At 42.7% G+C, this 26,607-nt stretch overlaps 1 protein-coding gene across 5 annotated transcripts in view; it reads right to left on the bottom strand.

Moving 5' to 3' along the window:
- The window catches only part of TESK2 (testis associated actin remodelling kinase 2), a 108,422-nt gene that overhangs the window by 58,220 nt on the left and 23,595 nt on the right, over window positions 1-26,607 (bottom strand). For all 5 annotated transcript variants that reach the window (XM_053248073.1, XM_053248072.1, XM_053248071.1 and 2 more), the window contains one exon: window positions 10,049-10,170. In XM_053248073.1, coding sequence (XP_053104048.1) covers window positions 10,049-10,170 — 122 coding nt within the window. The remainder of the gene's footprint in view (window positions 1-10,048; window positions 10,171-26,607) is intronic.

Genomic DNA, 26,607 nt, shown 5'->3' on the forward strand with positions numbered 1-26,607 from the left:
CGATGCTCAAGTGAAAAGGGCGACCCTCGCCAATGGGCTGATCGTGTCCAGAGATTGATAGGTCTTATGGTCTCATGCAAATCCACTGTTCTCTTCACCCACTTACAGATGCAGTCTCTTCAACTCTGGAACCTGCAGGCCTTCCGACCGAATGTCGACAGCCAGGCAATGCTTCTGGACATTCCTCTGAGGATATTGAAATCCCTCACATGGTGGACAATCAGAGCGAACCTTCTGAGCAGGGTTCCCTTCCTCTCTCCAGCTCCATCCCTCTATGTCACCACTGGCGTGTCTCTCGTCGGTTGGGGAGCCCATTGTGGTGAACAGCATGTACAAAGTCTATGGACAATGTACCAACATCACATGCACATCAACTTTTTAGAATTGATGGCCGCTTATCTGGCTCTCAAGTCTTTTGCCCCATTGCTTCAGAATTTGATTATGCAGTTACTGATGGACAATTCTACGATGACTGCCTATGTGACCCGTCGGGGTGGGGGGTGGGGGGGGGTGGTGTCGCGCTCTCTGTGCTCTGAGTTCCCAACTATGGACTTGGTGCATATCCAAGAACATCTTTGTGATGGCTCTTCACATTAAAGGGTTGCACAATGTCTTGGCCGACGATTGGAGGGGCTCCAATGAGGAGCTAGTTAATCCATCCATGAGGTCCCTGCACAAGCACAGTAACACATTTCTCATGACTGTATGTATTTGTTTATTTTGGCCCAAGGCCAGCATAAATATGCAGCATAAAATGTAGTCTAGATCAGGACTGACCACCACAATATATCTGATTTTCACCAGTTACATTTGACCACACAAAGCATTTTAAAATCCTCAGAACAAGTTTACAAAGCTGCAATCCATAACCTAAGCCCTGGTATCTCTCTCTGCTTTTAGTGTATAAGACACCCACCTGTTCTCAGAACTCCTGGAGTGTAATTTTGCTGAAAGAAATAAGGACAATTGCTATACTAGGCAATGCCACTACATAAGTTGTGACTTGCAAAGCTGCAGATTGTGAGAACCAAAACCAGACATCATGAGCAAGATCTGCAAACAGGACCTTCTGTTTAGATCAAAGTGGATGCACCCCTTTCCAATTTGGACCAGGACTGTAGCATTGAAAGGGTGGGATTCTTTTCTTTCTACTCTTTTCTCCTTGTAAGAGAATCTCATGCATGCACACTGTCATGCCCTACAATTAGAAAAACTACAGATACCCATTTGGTCAAGCGTTTGCCCCAGTATCAACACCACTTCAGAGATTAAGCAACTGCACACATCTGAAATGGTTATCCTTTTGTTTACCAAGGCTCGTTGCAGATGCAATGCTGCTCTATAGACCATCACATTTGTTCCCATCTGTCTTATTCTCTTGAGCAGGCACCACTCCTCAGCGCATGCGCACACACACCCCAACCCTTTTCAGTCAGATTGCCTTGGTTGTTCTGAGCACAACATAAGGCTGTACAATGTGAGGCCCAGGGCTAGATCTGGTCTGCATGGTCTTTTTTGCTGGCCCACAGGTAGGAATATTCTGCAGTAACAGCAAGATATTCTTAACCTTGTCTGGGCTAAAATGGAGCCTACTGCTGCAAATGTCCCTCTGGTCCAAAAGGAAGCCCTTCCATGAGGACAATGCACAGCCTCCTCTGGTGCTACTTTGGCTGGGAGGATGTGGGCACTGCTCACTCACCCATCCACTGGTGCCTGAAATGAGTGTGGCAGTAATGACTGACAGTGAGTGAGCTAGTTTCTGCTGTTTGAAATCAGCAGTAGTTAACGATGACAGATGAAATGGGTTGGAACAGCATGAGGCAGAGCACACCCAAGAAAGACAGAGGGTTATTCTTTTGGTCAGTTCCAGAAAGCGGCCATCCTCTCCAGAAACTGCCTTACAGTGCCATCCTATGCATGGTAACTTGGAAATACGTTTCACAGTCTACCCAGTGTGACTTATGCTCAAGCAAACATACCTCAGATTGTAGCCTGAAAGTAACAGTGATTTAGGGAGAGGCAAGGACCTGGCATGCATTACAGGTGCCCTGCTGACTGAGCAGAGAGAGGCCTATTTTCTGTCACTATCTATTGTTAAAATTGTGGGTCCACTGATGGCGGTCAGGAGGAGGGGGCAAAGATCCACAAGCAACTAATAATTGCCTTAATATTTTTAGTTAATTTCAATATGCACTGAAAACTGACCTTGGCAAACCAGTTTATGGTTGGTTCTGGTCCACTGGGACATTTGAGTTTTTCACCCCTGGACTACACCAACACCTCCACTAACCACAGTCAGTCCAAGCCACAGTATACAAACCCATTTCTGATCATGATTCAGATGGTGGTTTGATAGTAACTATGGTTCACAAAAGTGCTGGTGCACTTGTGACAACAACTATAGTTATTTCCAGAACTGACAGGAAAGTGGGGGCTCACGTAAAAAGAAAGGGGGTCAGAGCCCATGGGATCCTACAGTTGCACCAGGGCTGTGGTAATACAGCATGATGTCTGCATACAATTGTGTAAAGCCCACCTGATGACAGGTAGTCTGCTCTTCACATGGCAGGATGCAGATCAAAAGAGAGCATGACCAAAGTTCTAGCAATATTTTTAGAGCAGCACATTTTCTATATACTCCCCCTACCCGTTGAGGGCAGGTTTAACGTATTTGCCACCCAATTCTCCATTGCAGATTGCATTCTGGATTCCCACTCAACAATACCAGGCACGTGGCAACTAGTCCTGTACCTGAGGAGGACAGATCTTCCCAGTTATCCATGCTCTTCAATGAAATAACATGTCCAGGTTAAATAACCAAAATGTGTTATTTGTGGGGCTACCTGAAGACCATTCAATAAACTTCACCTGGTTTAGAATGTGGCAGTCAGATTAAGAATGTCCACCTGCCAAATGGAAAATCTGACCACAATTAAGTGATCTTAACTGGCTTGCAGCTTTTTTCTTAGTGCAATTCAGAAAATTAATTTCGAACTATAAAGCTCTAAAAGGCCTGGTATCAGGGTAATTGAATGTCATATGAACTTGTCTGATTGCTGAATTCATCAGAGACTGTGTTCTATAGGAACATAGGAAGCTGCCTTATTCCAAGTCAGACCATTGGTCCATCTAGCGCAGCAGTGTCTACCCAGGCTGGCAGTGGTATCTCCAAGGTTGCAGGCAGGCCCTATCTAGAGATACTAGGGAAGCATCTTGGAACCTTCTGCATGTAAGTATGCAGACGCTCTTTTCAGAGCGGCCCCATCCCCTAAGGGCAATATCTTACAGTGCTCACACATGTAGTCTCCCATTCAAATGTAAACCAGGGCAGACTCTGCTTAGCAAAGGGGACAATTCATGCTTGCTACCACAAGACCAGCTCTCCTCTGACAAGGAGAGTCAAAGTCTGCTGAAATCAGGCAGGTGGTGACTGTGGGTAGGCTTTCTCTGTGGTGACACCCCATTTGTAGAATACACTGTCCAACAGTATTATGTCCTTTGGATGGCAAGGGTATGTCTTGATGTTTAAACTATTTACCAGGACTTTTAACAAACAAGTATGAAGACTATCTGCTACTTTATTGCCGTTTCATTTGTATTATTTTAAATTTCTTTTAGACTTCTATTAGGATTGTTTTCTCTTTTGTTGCAAGCAGGCTTTGGGGTCTATCAAGGTGAAAAAGAGGGATACAAATTGTTTAAGTATAGGGTAAGGCTATTCCAGGCCAACTTAAGTGGCACAGCGGGGAAATACTTGACTAACAAGCAGAAGGTTGCTGGTTTGAATTCCTGCTGGTATGTTTCCCTATTGGAAACACCTATATCAGGCAGTAGTGATATAGGAAGATGCTGAAAGGCACCATCTCATACTGTGTGGGAGGAGGCAGTAGTAAGCCCCTCCTGTATTCTACCAAAGAAAACTATAGGACTCTGTGGGCACCAGGAGCCGAAATTGACTTGACGGTACACTTCATCTTTAGGGCTATTCCAGAAACCAGAGGCTACATACCTTTAGAATCAACACAATAAACATAAGGACATACCCTTTCTCAAACCCCACTGATTTACACTAAAATCACTTCAGAAAGCCACCACCACATAATACAGTGAGGGAAATAAGTATTTGATCCCCTGCTGATTTTGTCCGTTTGCCCTCTGACACAGAAATGACCAGGCTATAATTGGAATGGTAGGTTTATTGTAGCTGTGAGAGACAGAACAACAACAAACAAACCCTCAAAAGCCCAGTGCCCAAAAGTCAGCGATGGATTTGCATTGTAGTGAGGGAAATAAGTATTCGATCCCCTATCAACAAGCAAGATTTCAGGCTCCCAGGTGTCTTTTCACTATATGCAGGTAACGAGCTGAGATGAGGAACACCCTCTGTAAGGGAGTGCTCCTAATCCCAGCTTGTTACAGTACCTGTATAAAAGACACCTGTCCATAGAAGCAAGCAATCACTCAGCTTCCAAACTCACCACCATGCCCAAGACCAAAGAGCTGTCGAAGGATGTCAGGGACAAGGCTGTAGACCTGCACAAGGCTGGACTGGGCTACAAGACTATCGCCAAGCAGCTTGGTGAGAAGGTGACTACAGTTGGCACGATAACTCGCAAATGGAAGAAACACAAAGTAACTGTCAATCTCCCTCGGTCTGGGGCTCCATGCAAGATCTCACCTCGTGGAGTTGCAATGATCATGAGAACGGTGACAAAGCAGCCCAGAACTACACGGGGGGAACTTGTCAGTGATCTCAGGGCAGCTGGAACCATAGTCACCAAGAAAACAATTGGTAACACACTACGCCGTGAAGGACTGAAATCTTGCAGTGCCCGCAAGGTCCCCCTGCTCAAGGCAGCACATGTACAGGCCTGTCTGCAGTTTGCCAATGCACATCTGAATGATCCAGAGGAGAACTGGGTGAAAGTGTTGTGGTCAGATGAGACCAAAATTGAGCTCTTTGGCATCAACTCAACTCGCCGTGTGTGGAGGAGGAGGAATGCTGCCTATGAGCCCAAGAACACCATCCCCACCATCAAACATGGAGGTGGACACATTATGCTTTGGGGGTGTTTTTCTGCTAAGGGGACAGGACACCTTCACCGCATCGAAGGGACGATGGACGGGACCATGTACCGTCAGATCTTGGGTGAGCACCTCCTTCCCTCAGCCAGGGCATTGAGAATGGGTCGTGGATGGGTATTCCAGCATGACAATGACCCAAAACACACAGCCAAGGCAACAAAGGAGTCGCTCAAGAAGAAGCACATGAAGGTCCTGGAGTGGCCCAGCCAGTCTCCAGACCTTAATCCCATAGAAAATCTGTGGAGGGAGCTGAAGGTTCGGGTTGCCAAACATCAGCCTCGAAACCTTTCTGACTTGGAAAGGATCTGCAAAGAGGAGTGGGACAACATCCCTCCTGGGTTGTGTGCAAACCTGGTGGCCAACTACAAGAAACATCTGACCTCTGTGATTGCCAACAAGGGTTTTGCCACCAAGTACTAAGACATCTTTTGTGAAGGGATCGAATACTTATTTCTCTCACTACAATGCAAATCCATCACTGACTTTTGGGCACTGGGCTTTTGAGGGTTTGTTTGTTGTTATTCTGTCTCTCACAGCTACAATAAACCTACCATTCCAATTATAGCCTGGTCATTTCTGTGTCAGGGGGCAAACGGACAAAATCAGCAGGGGATCAAATACTTATTTCCCTCACTGTATCTGCTTGATGTGTTTGAGGTCTGCCTTCTTATTTTCATCTACAACCACCACATTAATGCATACAGTTTTTTTAAAGTCCTATTACATGCATCTTAAAATAAACAGAAAGACACAGCATAGAAATCCGAATGACTATTTTGCAGAACCTATTGAAGGTACTGGATTCATTGGGCTTATAATCTGCTCATTTAATTGTTTGTTATTTCACGGAAGAGAAGGATTGATGAATGTTGCTACTCTCTATGTGAGATTTTTGTTCTTTACAAAGAACAGATAGTACATTTGGAGACTTGTTTTTGTTCTGTTTTGTTTGCTCAAGATGGATTTAATCAGCAAGTCACTAGTCACACAAGCTCATTGCCAAACATTAAGCAACATTTTAAATTTGCCCCCCTCCAGACATTTAAGACAGAAACTGAGCATTGGATAGGTTTGTATAAAGGATCCTTGAAGCAGGGTCGGTCCATTAATGAGTTATGGTGAGACAGTCACAGATTTCTGCATGTAGCAGATTGGCTGCCTCATAGGGTCAGAGGCTGTTGCCCAAAATATTTCAGTAGTGTGTACACATGCCAATTGCCACAGCTACCCTCCCCACCACATCCTACCTTCTGTCTTTTGAACAGGCAGAGGGTAGGAATCAGGAGTGCCAGGAAGTATTTTTTTATTGATTACATTTATATCTTGGTCTTCTTACAAGGAGCCTAGAGGTACAAGGTTGTGTTTATCCTCACAACCACCCTGAGAAGTTGGTTAGACTGAGAGATGTGACTAGCCCAGAGTCATCCAGTGAGTTTCATGGCTGAATGGGGAGTTGATCTCTGATCTCCATGGTCCTAGTCCAACACCCTAACCACTGCACCACACTGGAAGTTATGAAAAACCATTTCTTGCTGCTCCAATTTCATCATCTTCTGAACAGGCAAAGAGCACACGATGTGGAGAGGGAAAGGAGGACTAGAAGGATGGTGGCTCTTGCCACCATCAGGTAGGAAACTGCAGGGTGGAGCAGGGGGCCTTGTAATCCAAAGGTTACACAGATCAGAACGGACGCTCTCGCTTGGACTCTAGCAAGTGAATAGGAGGCAAGGATGAGAGCCTGCTGGAGCAGGCTCTTGATCTAATTCTCACAAGCTTTGAAAAAAGGGGGCCAGGGCAATTAGTAGAGGCTGCTAACTTTAAATCCTGGAGAAAGTGGAACTGGTTGCAGTGTGCATAGTGCGCTCTGAGGCAAAGTGGCATATTTTATTTTTTTAAACATTTATATCCTGCTCTTCTTCCAGTGAGCCCAGAGCGGTGTACTACATACTTGAGTTTCTCCTCACAACAACCCTGTGAAGTAGGTTAGGCTGAGAGAGAAGTGACTGGCCCAGAGTCACCCAGCTAGTATCATGGCTGAATGGGGATTTGAACTCGGGTCTCCCTGGTCCTAGTCCAGCACTCTAACCACTACACTATGCTGGCAACACAATAGTTTGCATCTCATCTCAGGCAACCAAATACCTTGGGGCACGAATGCTCCGAAGTGCATATTAAAAATCATAAAACTTCCCCCCACTATTAAACAGAAATATTAAAAATTTAGAATCTAAGCTCCATCCAAAGATGGCCAAGCTTGAAAGATCAAGTGACAAAGAACACAGGTTCAATAGTATGAGTGTATTTTGAAGTCTGAATCCAGGCAATACTAAAAACCGAATTGTGCATACAGTTTAAAAAGATAGTTTCTAATCTTATTGAACTGAAAATTTAAGGTTTCGAGAAAGAAGGGGAAATCATTACAAGATGCTTGAAAAAGATCAACAGAATTTACTTCAACTAGCAGTTTATATTTGAATGCAGCCTTTACTGAGAACAACTCAGGGATGCATAAACACACGCATATCCAGTTTATCCTCACTAAGATGGAAACATTCTCTCCCATCATCCTGTAATGATGGGCCAACTTCATGGTTTCAAAAACAGCATTCTCCTCAACCCAAGTCCAACACTAGTCACTACATCAAACAGGTTCAATGTATGTTAAGTTTTAAATTATTGTTGCAGCATTATTTTATTACTGTTTGTAAAGGTTAATGATATTCAGCCTGATTTTCAGTGGCCTGTGACAAAAATCCAAGGCTTCCTGCACAGTTAACACACACAGAGGGAAACAGCCAATATGATAAACACACACACACACACACACACACACACACACACCCTCCCTCCCTTGTCCCACCCTCTGTGGTTTACGCATTTACAGTATATAAGATGTGCACACATTTGTTCAATCTGCATATTTTATCAACTGAATGTACACTTAATCACCCACCTTTATTTCGGTCTTAGACCAGCATAAGAGTAGTAGAATACATGAGGTACAGACAGAGGTACAATATAAAAAAGAAACTACAGTTATGAAGCTATAAAAGTATAGGGTAGTAATAAGGTGGAAGAAAGTTTTTTTTTTTAATTAAATATAAAAATTTAAAATAGAACTGAGACTGTTTACAAGAGAGAAGTCTGCATCCTAGTAAACAGTTGGCCAGAAGGGCTCTATGTGTGAGAGTATTTAAAAATAATTAAGAGTGTTTAAAAATACATAAGAAAAATTAAAGTATGCAAATAAAAAGAGGTGGTTACAATAGCTTGTGTAGGAGTTGAGGTTAAGACTGGATTTTGTAGGCTCAGCCCACAGTCCCTCTAGGAGGGAACTGTCATGGCCCTGCAGACGCTACACACTGGGACACAAAACTTCACAGTATTGTGTGTGATGGTGGGGGTCTTCATCCACGACTATATCTGTAAAAGGGGCAGAAGAGGAGAACATGCACTATAGTTTCAACCTGTCAGGACACAGTCTCTCCGCAGATGGAATCTTCCTGAACCTGCCTTCTAGAACAGCTGACAGGAGGCCATTGCAAACTTAATCAAGAATGTAGGTGGCTGGATAGGGAAATGGAGGCCAGGGATAAGATATACACAATCAAGAAAGGGATTAGGAATTATAAGGGTGGACAGGCAGCTATCCTTCCCAACATGCCTTCCTTCACAAGACACAAACATGCCTCTAACAAATGGAAGGCTGATCCAAAATCAGTCTCCTACTTCTTGGGCAGATTCCAGATGGTGTCCCTTGGAGACTGTCGCTCTTCAAAATCTGAAGTCTTGTATGGTGTCCCGCAGGGATCCATATTGTTTCCAATGTTGTTTAACATCTACGTGAAGCCGTTGGGAGAGATCATGAGGAGATGCAGGGTGTTAACAGTAGGATGATGACACCAAAATCTATTTTTCCATTTCAACATCAGGAGAAAGCATAACCTCCCTAAATGCCTGCCTGGAAGTAGTGATGGGCTGGATGAGGAATAAACTGAGACTGAATCCAGATACAATGGAGGTACTTATTGTGCAGAGCCGGAATTTTGATCTGCCTGTTCTGGATGGGGCCACACTTCCTCAGAAGGAACAGGTAAGCAGTCTGGGGATGCTTCTGGAGCCACTCCTCTCCCTGGTCTCTCAGGTTGAAGTGGGGGCCAGAGGTGCTTCCTATCTGATAGGAGATGCTTCCTATCAGCTTTGGCCGATATGCTAGTTGCATCCTTTTGACATAAACAACCTCAGAACAGTGGTACATCTGCTGGTAATCTCCAGACTTGACTACTGCAATGTGCTCTATGTGGGGCTGCCATCTGCATTTGGTCCAGAATGCAGCAGCCAGGTTGGTCTCTGGATCATCTTGGAGAGACCATATCAATCCAATATTGAGAAAGCTACACTAGCTGCCAATATGTTTCCAGGAAAATAAAAGGTGGTGGTTCTAACTTATAAAGCTTAGCTCCTGGGTATTTATGAGCCCCACTGCCCATTAAGATCATCCGGGTCGCCACCAAGAGCATCAGGAGAGCCACCAGCTCGTCTGATGGCTACTCAGGATGGGCCTTCTCTATTGCTGTCCCAAGGATTTGGAATGCGCTGCTTGCTGAAATAAGAGCCACGCCATCTCTGACAACTTTTTAAAAGGCAGTCAAGACACATTTGTTCACCCAGGCTTTCAATTAGATACTATTTTGATAGTTTTTTACATTGTTTTAAATGTTAAGTTGTGGTTTTAGCCTTTTTATTTTGTTGTAATTTGTAGTTTATTGTGAGCCGCCCAGAGATGCAAGTTTTGGGTGGGATATAAGTATGTAAACTAAATAAAATACCCTTTGATTTCTGAACTTTTAAGAGACATTAACTAAAAATTTTATTTACCCCTTACTTTGGTCCTTTCATGCTTCTAGACAGAAATTTGAAAGAATTCCTTTGTACCCACACCCCTCCCTCCCTCCTTTCTTACTTTAATATGTTTGGATGTGAAAGTCTGTTCATGAGCTGGACTTCTTTCAGCATGTTTGCACGGTTGCTGCTTAATGTGTTCATCTTCAAAGCCATTACCTGATCAGATACCCTGTGCCGCACCTAAAAAACAAACCCAAAAGGAAGAGGGTACATGAAGCCTGTAAAATAATCAATGGACTATCAATTCAATGGAACACAAGGAAAGCAATTATAGGCCTAGGAAATCTTCAGGTCAATATTATGTCCCCTGGTATGCACCATAGCACATAATCACCTTTCATATATTTAAAAGCTTTCCTACGTATTCAGAGATGTAATGAGTTTATGCAACAATGGATTGTTTGTTGATTCTCACTTCTAAGGAATGTACACTAATTCATGTAATTATCAAATATAGTAATCTAAGCTGTGTCATGTTCCGATCATCTGAAGACACATTCAAGCCCTTAGTTGGACTGGTTTTCACAGAAACATGCTTGTGCACATCTCCACACTCAAAAATTAACAACTAACAAAAATTACTATTATAAACATAATTCAGTAGTAAGACCCAGACACTATTGCTCATGGTGTGTACACATTTCTTTTGACCCATTTTCTCTGATCCAACATGTTTTGCAGGGGGCTTCCCCATCCCTCCAAGGTGCAAGAATTACACTTAGTCTTTCCCACTGACAGCAATACAAAGCTTTGAGCTAATAAAAACCAACAACATTTGCAGATTTTTATATTTTAGTTCCGCACAGGCCAAAAAAAAGAGGTAAAATGTTAAGTGTTTTTAAATCTTCCATTTTTTAAAAAAGTGAAGACATGTTCGACATTCATACAAGTACATTCTTCTGATGAAACTATAATCTCACCCTTCTGAAAAGCTACATACTATCTATTGTATACTTTGAAGAATTTGTTGGTTTGTGCGAAATGGTCATACTTCCTGATGACAAACAGATACCAAATTTTACATGAACAATTATACCACCTAAATTAGCTGAATGCACTACTTCTTATACTGGAATATGCTGGTGGGGGGAGTTTACTTAAAAAAAGAAATTCTGAATATAATCATCAGATTTTAAACACTCAATAAGCAAATAAATAATTCCAAAATGAAATCATGCCCAAGAAAAGATCTTTCTCAAACATAAGTTTATTATGATTAAAGTTTACAGTAGAATAGAATAATAAAATAATGTTTGAAGTTGAAATCCTACAAATTTCAAACTGTTTACTTTCCTTTTGCAAGCACATTAATAACACTTTTATTACATATACAGGTGGCCCTCAAATAGTGGTTTCACATATTCATGGGCCACCTCCCTGTATACCAGTTTAGTTATTGTGGGGGGTAGTTTTGGTTATTCACAGTTTTCTAAAATCATCCCCTCCTCCCAATTGGTATACAGCTTAATCCTCATCTGGAGCCATGATTTTTTTAAATGCAAGTAGAACCTCCTACTCCTGAGTAGTCCCATTGGATGCCCCCCAACTTTTTCAGGCCACAGAACCCACAATTTAACATTTCATTCCAGCGGAGTGCAGTGGTGACCCCCACATCCCAACCACTGTGTCCTGCGTGGCTGCATGACTAACTGAAAATGTGAGCTATTAAAGAAAAATGAACATTTCAAACACTACACTAATGAGGATCCAGATATCAACATCTCAGTTCTCAGCATTTCGGCTGAAAAGACACACTATGACTGATCTGAAAGCAATCTGGTAGCTGGTCAAGTGCATTCTACAGGGCAGTCACCCACAATCACCACATCTTTTGCTTGGTTTGTCAGCTGTTCTGTGCACAGACTTCCTGGGTATACACAATACCAACATCTTCTATTCATCCAAGCCAAACACAGGACAGTGTTCCCCTTTGTGAGTGTGGTTGCATCTCTGGGCATATGTCTGTTTCTTGTGCCTTATAGTGCCTACACAGGTCAACCCCACGCTCAGAAGAGCCTCTGCCAGCTACACACTGGGGGAAAGTTACTTCCCCCACCCCCCCATTCTCCAAGGGCCATTTCAGATGAACATTGCTCTGCACACACACAAGATCAAGTATGCGGCAAGAACACACCTACCCGGTCACTGGTGGATTTTATGTGCTGATGCGCTCTTGGCACATCCTTTGATCATTGAGAGGGATCTCATTTGAATCACCGCTCTGCACATGCTTCAACAAGCAGCCCCAAGTGTTGATCCATGGCTGTACATATTGCTCCACAACTTGCAGGCCTACTTGCCTTTACTGCAGTCCTTCAGCTTGCTTCCCAAGATAAACATTCCCTGTCAGTGAGTAGGATGTTTTTGCATCACACCATCAACATATTTTCAAACCCTTTGAAAATATGATTTTTCTTCAAATTTCACCCTTTTCTTCTTTGGCTTGCTTAGCACGTGTTGCCAGAATGGACAGCACCTTGGAAACCTAATAGCTGCTCATCAACTGCTGGTCAAACGCAGGAATATAGCTGTACACAGTCCCTGCACAAACAAGATCCAGAGACCTGTACTGGTTGCCAGCTTAGAAAACACTCTTCTTTCCCATCATATGGCTTTGTCATCAAACCTTAAATTACTTGTGATCTCCTCACAATAAACTCAGTTGCATTGTGGCCGGGTTTCAGTATGATTTGACCATCACTGGCCAAATCATAAGCATAGCCAAATCTTGCTTATTCTTGAACAATACTGTAAGCTGTATAAGGTCCTAAACTAATATGGTGATTGACTGAAAATCTTTTTTTTCATGCAGGAAGTGTGTGGACTAGAAATGACCTTTGGATCTCATCTTCTTTATACCCACCTTCCCAGGAGTACTGAAAGACCAGTGTGCCCTGAGAAGAAGGCATGAAAGGAGGTGCCCAAGCCAGGGGAGAGCATAACATCGGCCCCCATAGAGACCACCTCTGGCCTGTGAGGACTGCTGGGGGAGGCCCTCCCCCTCCACATTCCCAGGAGTACTGAAAGACCAATGTGCCTTGAGAGGAAAGCAAGAAAGGAGGGGCCCAGGCCAGGGAGCTCTTGTCCTCAGCTCTTGAAGAGACCAACAGCCTGAGACAATGTTTTATTAATCTGTTATTTGCTTCTTTTAATATTGTAAACTGCTTTGGTGCCTTTGTCAAGGCAGAAAGGTGGTATAAAAGTGAAGTAAGTAAGTAAATAACTAAATAAATATTTTAACTCAGTAATCAGTTGCTAACAGGATTCATAGCTCTGCCATTATATAGAATCTTTTCTGCCATTATACAGAATCATTATATAGAATATTTATTTATTTCTCTTAGGCATACCCGTCACTAATTCCACATGTGGCAGCTCTCGCGGGAGTTCGAGCAGCTGTCGGACAGTGATGGGGACAGGCAGGAAGGAAGAGAATAGGGGAAGCCGGCTGGTGGGGAAACAAAATGGTTGCAGATGGTGGTGGCCGGCTGCCTGGCTGTTGAGTGGGGGAAGAGGGCAGCTGGCTGCCTGGCAAGAAAATGGCAGTGGGGGGAGTAGCAGCAGGCAGGTGGGCGAAGCCCCGGGGGGGGGGGAACAGCGGCAGATGCTGGCTGGCGAGCAGAGGTGGAAGATGGTGATGGCGGCAGGGTGATGGTGGCAAACTAGAGGCACAGAAGCTCTGTGACCAGTTCAGCTAGTTATACATTAGAAATAAAAAGGTCATATAGATAAATGTTTTCTGTTTGAAGTGCCATTATTTTTCTCCTCCTGAATGGAAGGCAGAAAAGAGAATTCACAGTATTGGGTTAAATAATACTGTATTGTTTTAACTGTATTTGGCGGATGTGTGTTAGGATTCCCTGTATGAGCTTTTGAAGCAAGGGGGTAGCATGTATTCAGATTTTTCCAAAATGCAGTTTGGATGATTTTGGTCTGCGTTTGGGCATGATTCCCAGTTCCTAGGTTTTATTAATTTAATTTCTATATGTTGATGGGTTTGGTTGTCTCCATTTATTGACTCAAACTATTTTTGCAGTTAACAGTAGGTCAAGCAATAAATCACTGTAATGCTATATATCAGATCAGTTATATGACTGGTCTATCACTGCTTTATCTTTCCACATCTAATCAAAACCATATCCCAGAACATCTGCATTATTGGACAATCCCAATTACAACAACAAGAGTAGCAAGTAGTGCAGCTGGGAAGTTCTGAGTGGGAAAAATTCAAAACAGAGTTTCAGCACTCCTGGGGTACAGAAGACTGAGTATCACAAGCAGGAACTATGAATTTCTCCTATCCACTTGTGGTTTAAGTAGAGACATCTCAGTTTTATGTGATGTGTAAAATGATGTTAAAAATAAGTGGTGTAAGGAACTGAGCATGAATCTTACAGATTATCAACAGAACAGTGCTCTTCCAGGCATCCCTCAGTCTACCCTCAACATTAAACTCTGCTTCATTCAACAAAAAGTAGTTCTAAGAGAGTACTGGTCCCCAGTAAGATCCTGATCACTGGGGATAACAACTTCAGACACATGTTGGCAATGTGGTACCCCAGGGGCAAATCTGATCCATTTTTTATGGCACTATACAGTGAGTTGCCCTTTTTGGAGAGAAGTATCTGTGAGAATTAACTTTGTACTTAAGCAAAACCTCAAGTTACCAGACAAGTTTTTTCAAAAAAACTTTTATATCCCACTCTTCCTCTGAGGAGCTCAAAGAGGTGTACATGGTTTTTATCCTTACAACAACCCTGTGAGATAGGTTAGGCTGAGAGATACATGACTGGCCCAGAGTCACCCAGTGAGTTTCATGGTTGAATGGGGATTTGAACTCAGGTCTTCCGGGTCCTAGTCCAGCACTCTAACCACTATGCTATGCTGGCTCTCTATTACTACTACCAAGATTGCTCTTGGTTTGTTCCCCCCCACCTCATTCTGATTTCTTGGAAGGCCAGAAACAATGGATTATTATTAGAGCTTTATTAGTAATAGGAGGAGAAAATTGAAAAGAAAAGCATTCTGGTGCCAAAAGAGAGCAAGTGCACTCTGCGCACAAAGGGCAGAGCTTCAGAGCGCTTCAAGGAGCTGATGAATCCTTCCATGGTGGCTACTGCATAGGCACAGAGCCCAATGTTGGGAATGATACCAGGCCACCACAAGGATCAATGGGTTATTATTAATAGCTAAAAGTCTTATTCTTCAGTCGTGGAAAGCCACTGCAGCCCCAGATATAGAAGACTGGATGAGAGAGATGACAGCTCGGGCTGCCAGAGAAAATGCATTCAGGAGAATGGACAAACTAAGTAAGTTTAATATTTGGAAAGCTTTTTGTTGAACTCTTCTTTGATTTAAATATGAACTATGATACCTGTGGCTGTAGTTGGTCCAGGTTTTGATAATAGTGGTATTTTGTTTTTTTCCTGCTGTGTTTTTGTTTTCCTTTCCTTCATCTGTGCGGGGTATCATTGCTAGTTTGATTGTGTAATCTCATTTAAACTTTAATAAAATGTTAATACAAAAGAGAGTAGATATTTCAGTGATGAAATTGTTTCACAACAGGTCTATTCTATAGGAGTAAAGTGTTCTCTTAACTGATCACCACAAAATGTGTTTCAGTGCATCTTCATCTTTTCTAGGATGCATACATGTAATGAATTAAAGGTAAGTGACAGGTAGGGTTTTATCTCACTCCCATTAACTGGTCTTTATTTTTGTCATGCTTGATGGAGTGGCAAGAGGAAACTCATTTGACCACTTATCTTACAAGATGCCACATAGGTGTTGTATGAGTGCACTTGTTTACACAAAGTTGGTAGAGGAGCTGGGAAGTGATATTCTCCCCAAATCTTAATACTTGGTTATGTATTACTACTACTCAGATTACCAATACCAAAGAGACCACCAGACCAAGTAACAGCTGAAGAAAGGCTGCTGTTTAAACCAAGTTTTTTAAAAAAATTAAAGACACGAGTCTGCTGAATTTTAGAAACACGGTATTCCCCATATTTGCATGGGTCGCTTTGAATTAGAGACAATGAATGGGGTCATTAACACACCTATAACATCTTCATTACTTGGCAGAACTGAATGAAAATTACAGGGATTGTAGCTCCTTCGAAGACTTTAAGCCCCCCAAACTACAGAGAGCAAGATGCAAGGATTTTCATACAGGTATACTTACAAATTCTGTCTGAAGTTTGACAGCTGCCAATTGAAGAGAAGGATATCTCTTCAATAGAAGGGTTTTTTCCTGGCTTTTAGAAAAATAGCTTTTTCTTAACTTGGCATAATGGATGAAACTTGTAAACATGTTTATCCCTTGGGAGCACATTAAGCCCCTCAAATTGCAGATGAATAGCTCCAGTGGTTTCCATGCAAGCAATGTTTACATTTTTGCCCTTCATTTATCAAACCAAAAGGAAATATCCCATAGACTCACTCATTATAAAGGAAAAACACCTATAACTTTCATTTCTTAGCAAAACTGACTGCAGGGATTGTAGCCCCTTCTGAAGGGTTTATGCCCCCCATATTGCAGTTATGTCCAGGAGATTCTATGCAGGCACACATTAAAATTCCCCATATTTGAACTAAAAATGCCTAGCCTCTAAAGCAATAATCACATGAGCAATGAGTAAAGATTAAAGAATCCTCATTAGCATTAGATAATCCATTAAAAAATACCTATTTAAATAATTGTGAATTGCACAAGCCAAGCAGGCCAACAAGGTGACTTATCCATGCTTATCTAAAGGCCATTTTGAATAGGGCTGTACCAAATGTTCTCCTGTTTTGATAACTGTACTTGGGGAGAAAAAGCAACCCTGAACTTTTATTTTCCTTATCTAAGTGTGCAGTGTCCAATTAATGGAAGCTACATTAATACGACGAGACATTGAACAGGGTTTCAACTAGATGGCAGAATATGAAACCTGAGAATTTTCTCATGCCCACTCCAACCTTCTTAGAGGTTATTCTTGCCTTGCACTAATTGTACTACTGGGGTAGTGAGCTTTTTGCTGATCTTGGGGCCCTGGAAGATACTAGACAGCCACATGCAGTCATAATCACTGAATCTACTACTCTTAGATTGTTCACATGACCATTTATGGGGCAGGGAGGAACACAGGGCCAAACCTACCATCCCACCAGATGATCACTGATTTGCTGTGCGGCATGCAAACCCAGAGGTGCACCTAGGTAATTTTTGAGCCTGGTCCTAAAGGCCTTAATATCCCTCCCACCCTACCATTGCAAGTTAAGCATCATCCCCCTACACACACACACACACACACACTTTTTAACATGTGGGTTTTTGAGGGCACAAGCAGCAACTGAACTCACAAGTATGCAATATAAAACAGATATGTTTATGCAAATATGCAGTAGCAGAAACATTTCAACATGCTACTTAACATTTTCCCTTCCCACATATTTTCCCCCCACTCCCCCCTCTGTTTCTAAAGCACCCAGCACAGGTCATAAGCACTCAGCCGCCTGGTGCAGTGTGGGCCAGAGGCGACTATACCACCCAGGACAGATTAAAGAGGATTTGGGGAGATCCCTAGGGGAAGTGGAGGCCCTGGACGATCCATGTTACTCTGAGCCACACAGATCTCTGGAAGCTGGAAACATGAAGCTTAGCCTCCAGATGCACTGCACGAGGTGCACGGTTCATAGAGGGACTTCCCTTCAAGACAGGCACTTTAGGCGTCTGGCTCAATGTCTGCTTGGGCTGCACACAACCCCAGATCTGGTAAAAGCCCAAGTTATAGAAAATTTAGGCTACCCAGGGGGACAATGCCAAGATCAGCCCCAATCCCGGCACTTCACGCAAACAGCTCTAACCCAGGTAGGGCTGCCAAAGCCTGGATAGGGCTGCTTGTGTGCACAGCCTCTGTGTGTCATGAGCAAGTGTTCCATCAATGAGACCCAATGCTTGCTGAGCTTCTCCCTTACCCCACTAGCTCCTGTACAGTGTAGTATCATGTCAATCTTTAAGCCACGGTGTTGTCTCTTATCCAAACCAGCATTCTCTGGGTGCATGAGTTGAGGTGGTAAGGGGAGGGAGAAAGGAGCACATGAGCTTGGTACGGTTACATTCACAACCCAACAAACTATGATTTGCTAGGGTGTCTAAGCCAGCCCAACATCTAGGAATGTTATATGCTAGCCACTTGAGTGCCTACTGGTAGCAAGGTGGAATATAAAAATGAATACTGATAGACTATATTGGACAGTTTTGTATACAAATTACAACTCTTCCCTTGAGCTGTGTGTGATATTTACATTTTTTGTATCCATAAATTCAACCATGAAGACATGACAATAAATGGATGCAAACTGGGAAATAAAATAATCATTTGCTACATTATGACTGGATAAGGAATTCTGCTTAAAGCCTACTGCATTTCATTTTTATACAAATGTGTGTACATGTTGTTGAATACTACAATAGGGCATTTAATTGCAACTGATTGCGTACAACAAGCATGTATTTATGGGATCATTCCCTTGGGGGTGGGGGAATGCTAAGATCAATATCTATTACAGAACTCTATCCTGGTGACCATACACAGTTGTCTCTGTCGTGGTTTGCAAAAGCCAGAATTAAGCACTTATTCAGTATTTCACACCAACAGATCTCACAGATGTTCATACTAGACCAAGTTGATTTATAAGCTTCTTTGCATTTATGCAAGACAGTAAAAATATTGAGAAAGATATAGAAGTTGAAAATCAAACGGGGCAGACACAGCAGCTAAGAAAAGAGGAAAAACAAAATATTCAAAAAACTGGTCACTGAAAACATTAAGGAAAAATAGCAGAAAGCTACTATTTCCTTGTAGGGACTGAGCAATATGATGAGTAGCCCTCAGGAAACAACAGCTTTGTTTTAGCAAGTTAGAACATAAGAGAAAAATCTAGTACACTACAATTGAGGGCCAATTTCACATGAAACTGCACAAGAAGCATGTAACAAGCTGTAGCTACAATAGCTTTACACCACTAAACCTCATGTTCAACTGTCAATACAGTATAAAGTCATCTTCACTTCCATCCATTGCTATGATGCAACATACAAGGCAACTATACATTCCAGCATATAAGCAGAACGTGGACAAATCAATACATACCCAAAACATAAAGCCCAGTTATACTTGGGGTAAAGTTTTACTTGTGTTTTACTAGAAGTTAGCCCCACTATGGTGTTAGTTCAATGGAAGTTCCCTCCTCCACTAAACCCACTGTTGTAAGGCATTACTTGGCATTTTTAGTCAATTAAAACTTGCATCACAGCCCTTGAACAACAATCTATAACATTCTTTCATCCTGCTTAAACAAAGTGCTTTGACTTCACCATGGCTGAGCCCTGGAGATCTATGTCTTACTAAAGTGGAAACCAGTGCAATGCCTTTCCGTAAGTCTCGAGAGGTACTGAAGTAGAACAGCTTTAACTCTGGTCTTGCTAAAGACTTGCACCGAAATCCACCCTAAAACCATTCCCCCCACCCCACTGTGGGAAACAAAGCCTTGGAGAGAGCCACAGAACTGAACACTCCCCATCCCTCCTCAGGCAAGAGGAAAGTGAAAGAGTCTGCTTTCACTTTAAAAACAAACCTTCAGACTTACATACAAACTCTGGGAGCTGCAGTTTGCTGCCTAGTGTTTGATATGTCAGCTTGTTCTACTTTTATCTAGTAAAATTGCAGTTCCCAGTGTTTATACATAAACACAGAACCGAGATTTCTTTTTAAAATGAAAGGGAAGATTTCACTCTCCTCATGGAGAGTGGAAGGAGTGGGAAGGAGTGTCTACAAGCCCACAGCTCTTCAAAGCTTGTTCACGTAAAACTTTTGTTAAATATTAAGGCCAGGTTAAAAAGTCTTTGCTTTTATTTCTGGGTTTTGTGTGTGTGTGTTTTTAAGTTACCCACTGGGGCAGTGGTACTGAATAAAGCTTTTTCAGGAACGTTTTCTACTGCTCTTTCTGTGGGGGGAAGGAATCAATTTCCAAAAAGAGGAAATAAATTTTCTGATCAAGATCATTGCAACATAATGAATGAAAACAAAAATTTTTTTTTATCAGGCTGTAGCGAATAGCAGATTTAAGCCCAGTCTTTGTCTTAGAGCAAGTCAATGTGGGGGAAAGAAAAATGCTGATTCATTCCCTCCATGTTTGCTCAAAGGCTATTCCTTTAAAACTTAAAACTGTCCCATTGGTAATCACTGCCACCAGGGGCATAACTATAATAGGGCGAGGGGAGACAGTTGTCTGGGGGCCCACTGCCTTGGGCCCCTCCCAGAGGCAAGTCACATGATTGACACCCCCAGCCGCACACCCGCCCGGGCTTCCTTCAGTTGTATTCATCATCCAAAATTGATGTGAGTGTTAAGACCTGGAGCTACAAGAACATCATGTCTTTCTCTAGTACCATTAAATGACTTGCATCATCCACATTTTACAAAACCTTTAAAAAATAATAATTTAGGATGATGTTCTGTTCATGAGCTGAGCTTCAGTGAGGTGCGGTGCATTTTAAAATCTTGTCTCTGGGCCCACTCCAACCTTGCTACAACCCTGGCTGTCAGCATGCCTACTTTTTAACAGGGTTTAATCCCTCCCTGGTGTGGGCAAAATTCCAGGGAAACTCTCCTTTTACCAATGGAGAAGTACAGGAAACCCTCCACTTGCAGCCAACACATGAAGAGCAAACTTGGGAGTGTGAGCTGCTGAGCAATCAAACATGAGACGTGTTTGTACCAGAGTAAACCCCTTTCCCCCAAATTAAAAATCCACTCAAGCAGGTGAAATATAAAGAAAAAGAGCAAAACTTTATTCAAAATACTACAGACTGCTTCGGTCTGAGGCTTTCTCAGCTTTGAGTTATAGGTAAAACACAAATACTCAGTACTTTACATGCTTACTTCCAAAGAATACCCCAGCTGGTATTTGGAGTGGCACGCTTTAAACATTGTGGTTACCCTATTGCAAGGATAATTCAAAAAGCACCCCCAGTAGCAAGGAACCTTTAAAAGCCTCTTTACACGGTACAGGGACTTCTACAAAACCTGGTTGGATAAAAAGGGCTCAGGCTAGGGTTTCTTAGAAGGTTATGTTACAAATCAAACACAATAGAACAGTTGTAAGGATTTACATAGCACCAGAATAAAGTAATCGAATGCAGGCTAACTAATACATGGTTCCCTGGCTAAGTCTTTCCAAAGCCAAAAAAGCCCTGGCTTCCTTCCCCTTTGAACCCACCCCAAACTCCAGGAGAGAATTGAAGCTTCCTGCAATCCTGTCTCCCAAGGATCTGCAGATGTTCTTTCATGAGAGAAGTCTCCAGGCTGGCTGTTGGTCATGAGGCAGCAAGACTTCATTGCTGGTGCTCACGAAGCCTGCTCCCCATTTTCTCTCATTACCCTCTTGGCTCCCTCTGGGAATAAAGACCCCCTTGACTTCCTGCTGCCAGGCCCTCTAGGTCCCCGGTCACTATGTGCTGAGTGGCTGATCCCCAGAGGTCACTGCCTGACAAACAAGACAGGGTTCACTCCTGGTTCACTCTTTAGGGTAAGAGAGGGGCCGACTGCCACACAGGCAAGTGTGGGTAATACCAAAGTTTTAAGTAACTTTTTCAGGTGATTTTTCCTGGGGCTAGGGAAAGTGCCTGCCTGCCTTCCCCCCTCCCCCCCCACACACACCTGGTTTGTAAGCAGGGGGCTTAAACCACCACCCACACCAAAATTCACATAATAATTGAAACCAAGAATCAGGTTGTTAGTTTTGGTTTCACTTCAATCTACCTCATTTCTTTTGTTGAGCTCAGGAAGTTCTCCCATCTAGTTTTGAATGTGTTTGAATATAAATATGCACATTAAGTGTGCTATAATGAATTCTCTCTATAATCAAATTTGTGGCTAGTAGGAAAAGACTTGAGATATTTACAGCATATACAATTTACATGGAGTACTTTGCTTTTGTTTACTAAACATACAAGTCAAGTAAACCACCCAGAGAACATGCGTTTTGGGCGGTATACATTAAACAAACAAACATGCCAGATCAGATCAATCTATTTAGAGCATCTTAAAACTTGCCAGAATTTTTCCTAATTCATAATTTCCCAGAAGAAAACCCACTTTACTGGCTAAGGGTCAAGTTAAATAATATTTGTTTAGAGCATGTTACAAACACTTAAGTGCATTATTTCACAACCCAAATGGGTTTATTTTGGCATATAAGAGGGTATCCTATTTCCTCTTATGCCATTTAGTGGCAGTTGCTATTATATACTTCCTTTTCATTTGTTCCCGTTTTCCCTGCATTAGTAGATGTCTTAGTTATTCTGTTAATTCAGTCTTCTTCCCTTCCCACACATAACACCAAACTGTGGCTTGTGCAGATGGGGAAATCTGCAAGAGTTGTCCATGACTCATCTAAACACTGAAGAACTATAAGCACACATCATTGCATGTGATATGTCTGCAGTCTTCCCTTCCAGGAAGGAAGGGGAGGAGACCTGGTCTTGCAGTAACCAGCATGAATTGTCCCCTTTGCTAAACAGAGTTGGCCGATGTTTGCATTTTGCTGGTTGACATGTAGACAGCCATGTGAGCGCTCTCTGCTATAAGACATTCCCCTTAGGAGATGGGAGCCACAACTCAGTGGCAGGTCTACTTGCATGCAGAAGGCCCCAGGTTAATTTCCAGACATCTCCAATAACAGCTGGGAGAGACTCCTGCCTGAAACACTGGAGAGCTACTGTCAGTCATTGTAGACAATACTGAGCTAGCAGACCAATGACTTGGTATAAAGCAGTTTCCTGTGTACCTAGGGTTAGCTACTTAGAATCCAGAGCTTGTTTTGTCCAAAGAGTGATCCTCCTCTAAGTCATCTATGAACAGGGCAGGAGAGGCATAATAAGGAGGAAGAACACACCCAATAAAAATTCAGGATACATGCGAGGAGGAAATCACCTAGGAAGCCAAACACAGACACTTTGAAATTCAGAAGAGAAAACTTATCTAAAAGAGTTTGGTTTAAAGAAAACTGAAAGGGAAAATCAGGAGAGTCACTTTGCTCCAGAATGCATGGAGTTTATTTAAAACCACAATAATAGAAGCCCAGATATAATGTATACCAAAAAGGAGGAAAGGTACCACCATGTCTGGGAGGATACCAGAATGGCTAACAACTAAAGTCAAGGAACCTATAAAGGGGAAGAAAACATGCTTCCCCTTTAAAAGAAATTGGAAGACCTGCCGAAATGAAGAAAACAGGAAGTAACACAAGCTCTGGCAGAAAAAATGCAAGGGAGACAAAAAGAGTTTGAGGAACATTTAGCTAAAAGCATCAAGGGGAATAAACACTTCTTTAAATATATCAGAAGCAGGAAACCTGCCAGGGAGGCAGTTGATCTGCAAGATGAGAGAGTGAAAGGGGTTGAGGATATGCGATTGCAGAGAAGCTAAATGATTTCTTTGCATCTATCTTCACAGCAGAGGATACTGAGTATATATATCTGTGCCCGAACCAAACTTCTAAGGGACTGAGGCTAAAGAACCAAGTTAGATAGTGACGAGAGATGTTCTAACCTGTTTGGAACAAGTAAAAATGAAATCGCTAAGGTCAGACGGCATCCACCCGAGAGACCATAAAGAATGCAAATGTTAAACTGCTGACCTCCTTGCTAAAATATATAACTTATCCCTATAATCAGGCTCTGTTACAGAGGACTGGAAAGTAGCCAATGTAACACCGACTTTCAAAAAGGGATCCAGGGGCAATCTGGGAAATTACAGGTCGGTTAGCTTAACGTCTGTTCCGGGCAAATTGATGGAAAGCATTCTCAAGGATAAAATTGTTAAGAATATAGAAGAACAGGCAGGCCCTGCTGAAGGAGAACCAGCATGGCTCCTGCAAAGGTGCCTCACCAACCTTTTGGAGATCTTTGAGAATGTCTGCATGTGTGTGGATAAAGGTGATCCAGCTGACACAGTATAACTTGAACTTTTAAAAAGCTTTTGACAAAGTTTTGCACCAAAGTTTACTCTTTGAATAAAGCTTAGCAGTCATGGGATAAGGTGACAGGTTAATGAGTGGATTGATAACTGGTTGAAGGACAGGAAACAGAAGTTAGGAATAAATGAACAGTTCTCTAAATGTAGGGAAGTATGAGGTCAGGTCCCCCCAGAGATCTGTACTGGGACCAGTGCTTTTTATTTTATTAAAAAATGATCTAGCAGTTTAGGTAAACAGCAAGATGGCCAAATTTGCAGACACCAAACTATTTAGGGTAGTGAAATCCAAAGAAGATTGTGAGGTGCTCCAAAAGGATCTCTCCAAACTGGGGGAGTTGGCGACAAAATGGCAAATGCAGCCCAATGTTAGCAAGTGTAAAGTGATGCATATCGGGGCAAAAAACTCAACTTCACATTCACATTGATGGGATCTGAGCTGTCGGTGACTGACCAGGAGAGGAGGGATCTTGTGGTCGTGGTGGACAGCTCATTGAAAGTGTTGATTCTGTGTGCAGCAGCTGTGTAAAAGGCAAATTCCATTGCTAGGAATCGTTAGGAATGGGACTGAAAACAAAAATGCTAATAATATACTGTGCTTATATAAATCTGTAGTGTGGCCACATTTGGAGTACCATAACCCTAACCCTGTGAGTGGAGCTCATCAGATAGGTTTGTACACTGAGAATGTTTGAGACAGGACTGAATCACATGAGAAAGATTTCCTGTTGCCAGAGGTGCCATAGTCCCAGTTCTAGGACTGATGCGAGAGCACCGCATGTTGTAGAAAGAGCTGAGTGGCCTAACTACTGGTAAGAGCAAAAACCTGGAACACACAAGAGGCATAAGGTAAGGAGAAAACAGAACTGTTAAGGGATGATGAGAGGAAGAGAGATTACATCTGTGGATCCCTGAAAGCTGGCACCACCCAAGAAAAATGTAGTAAAGTGCCCCCCGCCCGTGAAAAGAAAAAACCAAGTTGAACTATATACATCCAGGCAGGCACTGCATGGTAAGCCAATGTTCCTTTTCCCCCTGTGCTGGAGATCAGATAGGGACATGCCCAAGCTGCAAGTGACAATGGCACCTGACAATCCCCTGCTAACTTGGCAAAGAGGCACATTTTAACGTGGTGATTCTCTTTATTTAGCAGGAGGAGAGTAACTGGCCCTATCCTCCCCTAGCACAGTACTTCCAGTGACTGCTGCTGGTGTCTATCTTATGTTTCTTTTTAGATTGTGAGCCCTTTGGGGAAAGGGATCCATCTTATTTATTATGCGCATTTTTATACCGCCCCAACCCAAGGTCTCAGGGTGGTTCACAACAAACACAAAACAATTAAAATCAAATACAAAAAAACTGTTTAAAACAAATCAATTAAAAATCCAAAATTTAAAATGTTGAAAAGTTAAAAAGCTAAAAGGCCTGGGTAAAGAGATGAGTCTTTAGACTCATCTAAAGACTCATCTTTGTTATTTCTCTCTGTAAACCACCCAGAGCCATTTTTGGAAGGGTGGTATAGAAATCGAATAAATAAATAAATGGATGGGAAGGATGTAGCTAAACTACTTGTTGCAGAACCCTACGGCAGAAAGGCTGCTTGAAGGGAAGGAAGGGAGATATTTTATGATGACACATGAAGGGAGTAATAGACAAGCAACTAGCCACCTTGCAAATGTCTCAGAGTGGAGTATGAGCCGTGAATGCCATTGTGGTGGCCGCACTTCAAGTGGAGTGGGCCGTAACCCCACCCCAACCCCCAGGAGAGTGAGATTAAGAGACTCATAGTCAGGGAAATACAAGCCTTAATCCATCTGGAGAGGGTAACCTTGGAGACTTTGTTTCCCAGGGAAGAAGGATGAAAGGATATGAATATGGAGTCAGAATTGCGAAAAGTCTTTAGTATGTCTGTAGATGCGCAGGGCACGGCGGACATCAAGCTTATGCCAAATCCATTCTTTGTGATGGGATGCAGATGGGCAGAAAGACGGCAGCACTACGTCTTGTGACCAGCGGAAAGAGGACTTGACTTTGGGAAGGAAGGTTGGATCGAGTTTAAGTACCATTGAGTTGGGCTAGAAGAGCCACAGCTCCTTTGTGACCAAAAGTGCACTTAATTCTGAAACCCTGTGTACCAGGGTAATGGCTACAAGGAACAGGACTTTAGGAAATAATCTTGAGATACACCGAAGAGAGTCGTTCCAAGGGAGGTTGTGTGAGTGCATTTAGTACTTTGTTGAGGTTCCAGGATGGGAAACGCATCCTGGTGGTGATGGAGCAAGGTTTGAAGAACCTCTGAGGAATCTAGAGATGTGAGGATGTAGAGCCTGCCCATTTGGACCCATTGTTGAGATGTTCAAGACTGAGGCCTGGCATTTAAAAGTGTTCGGTCATAGACAGAGGTCCAGGCCAGACTGGAGGAACCTGGGGGACTCCAGCCTGTAAAGGGTTTTGGAATCTGGCCTGAGACTACTTGGAGGAGGCCATCCAAGTAGCCCGATATATTCTGATGGTAGAAGGCCTCTGGGAATCCAGGATAGTGTCCTGTACGTTCTTGGAGGAGCCTTGTGCCTCTAGCTTCATGCACTCA

This window comes from Hemicordylus capensis, chromosome 4, assembly GCF_027244095.1.
Source record: "Hemicordylus capensis ecotype Gifberg chromosome 4, rHemCap1.1.pri, whole genome shotgun sequence".
NCBI classification, from domain to species: Eukaryota; Metazoa; Chordata; class Lepidosauria; order Squamata; family Cordylidae; genus Hemicordylus; species Hemicordylus capensis.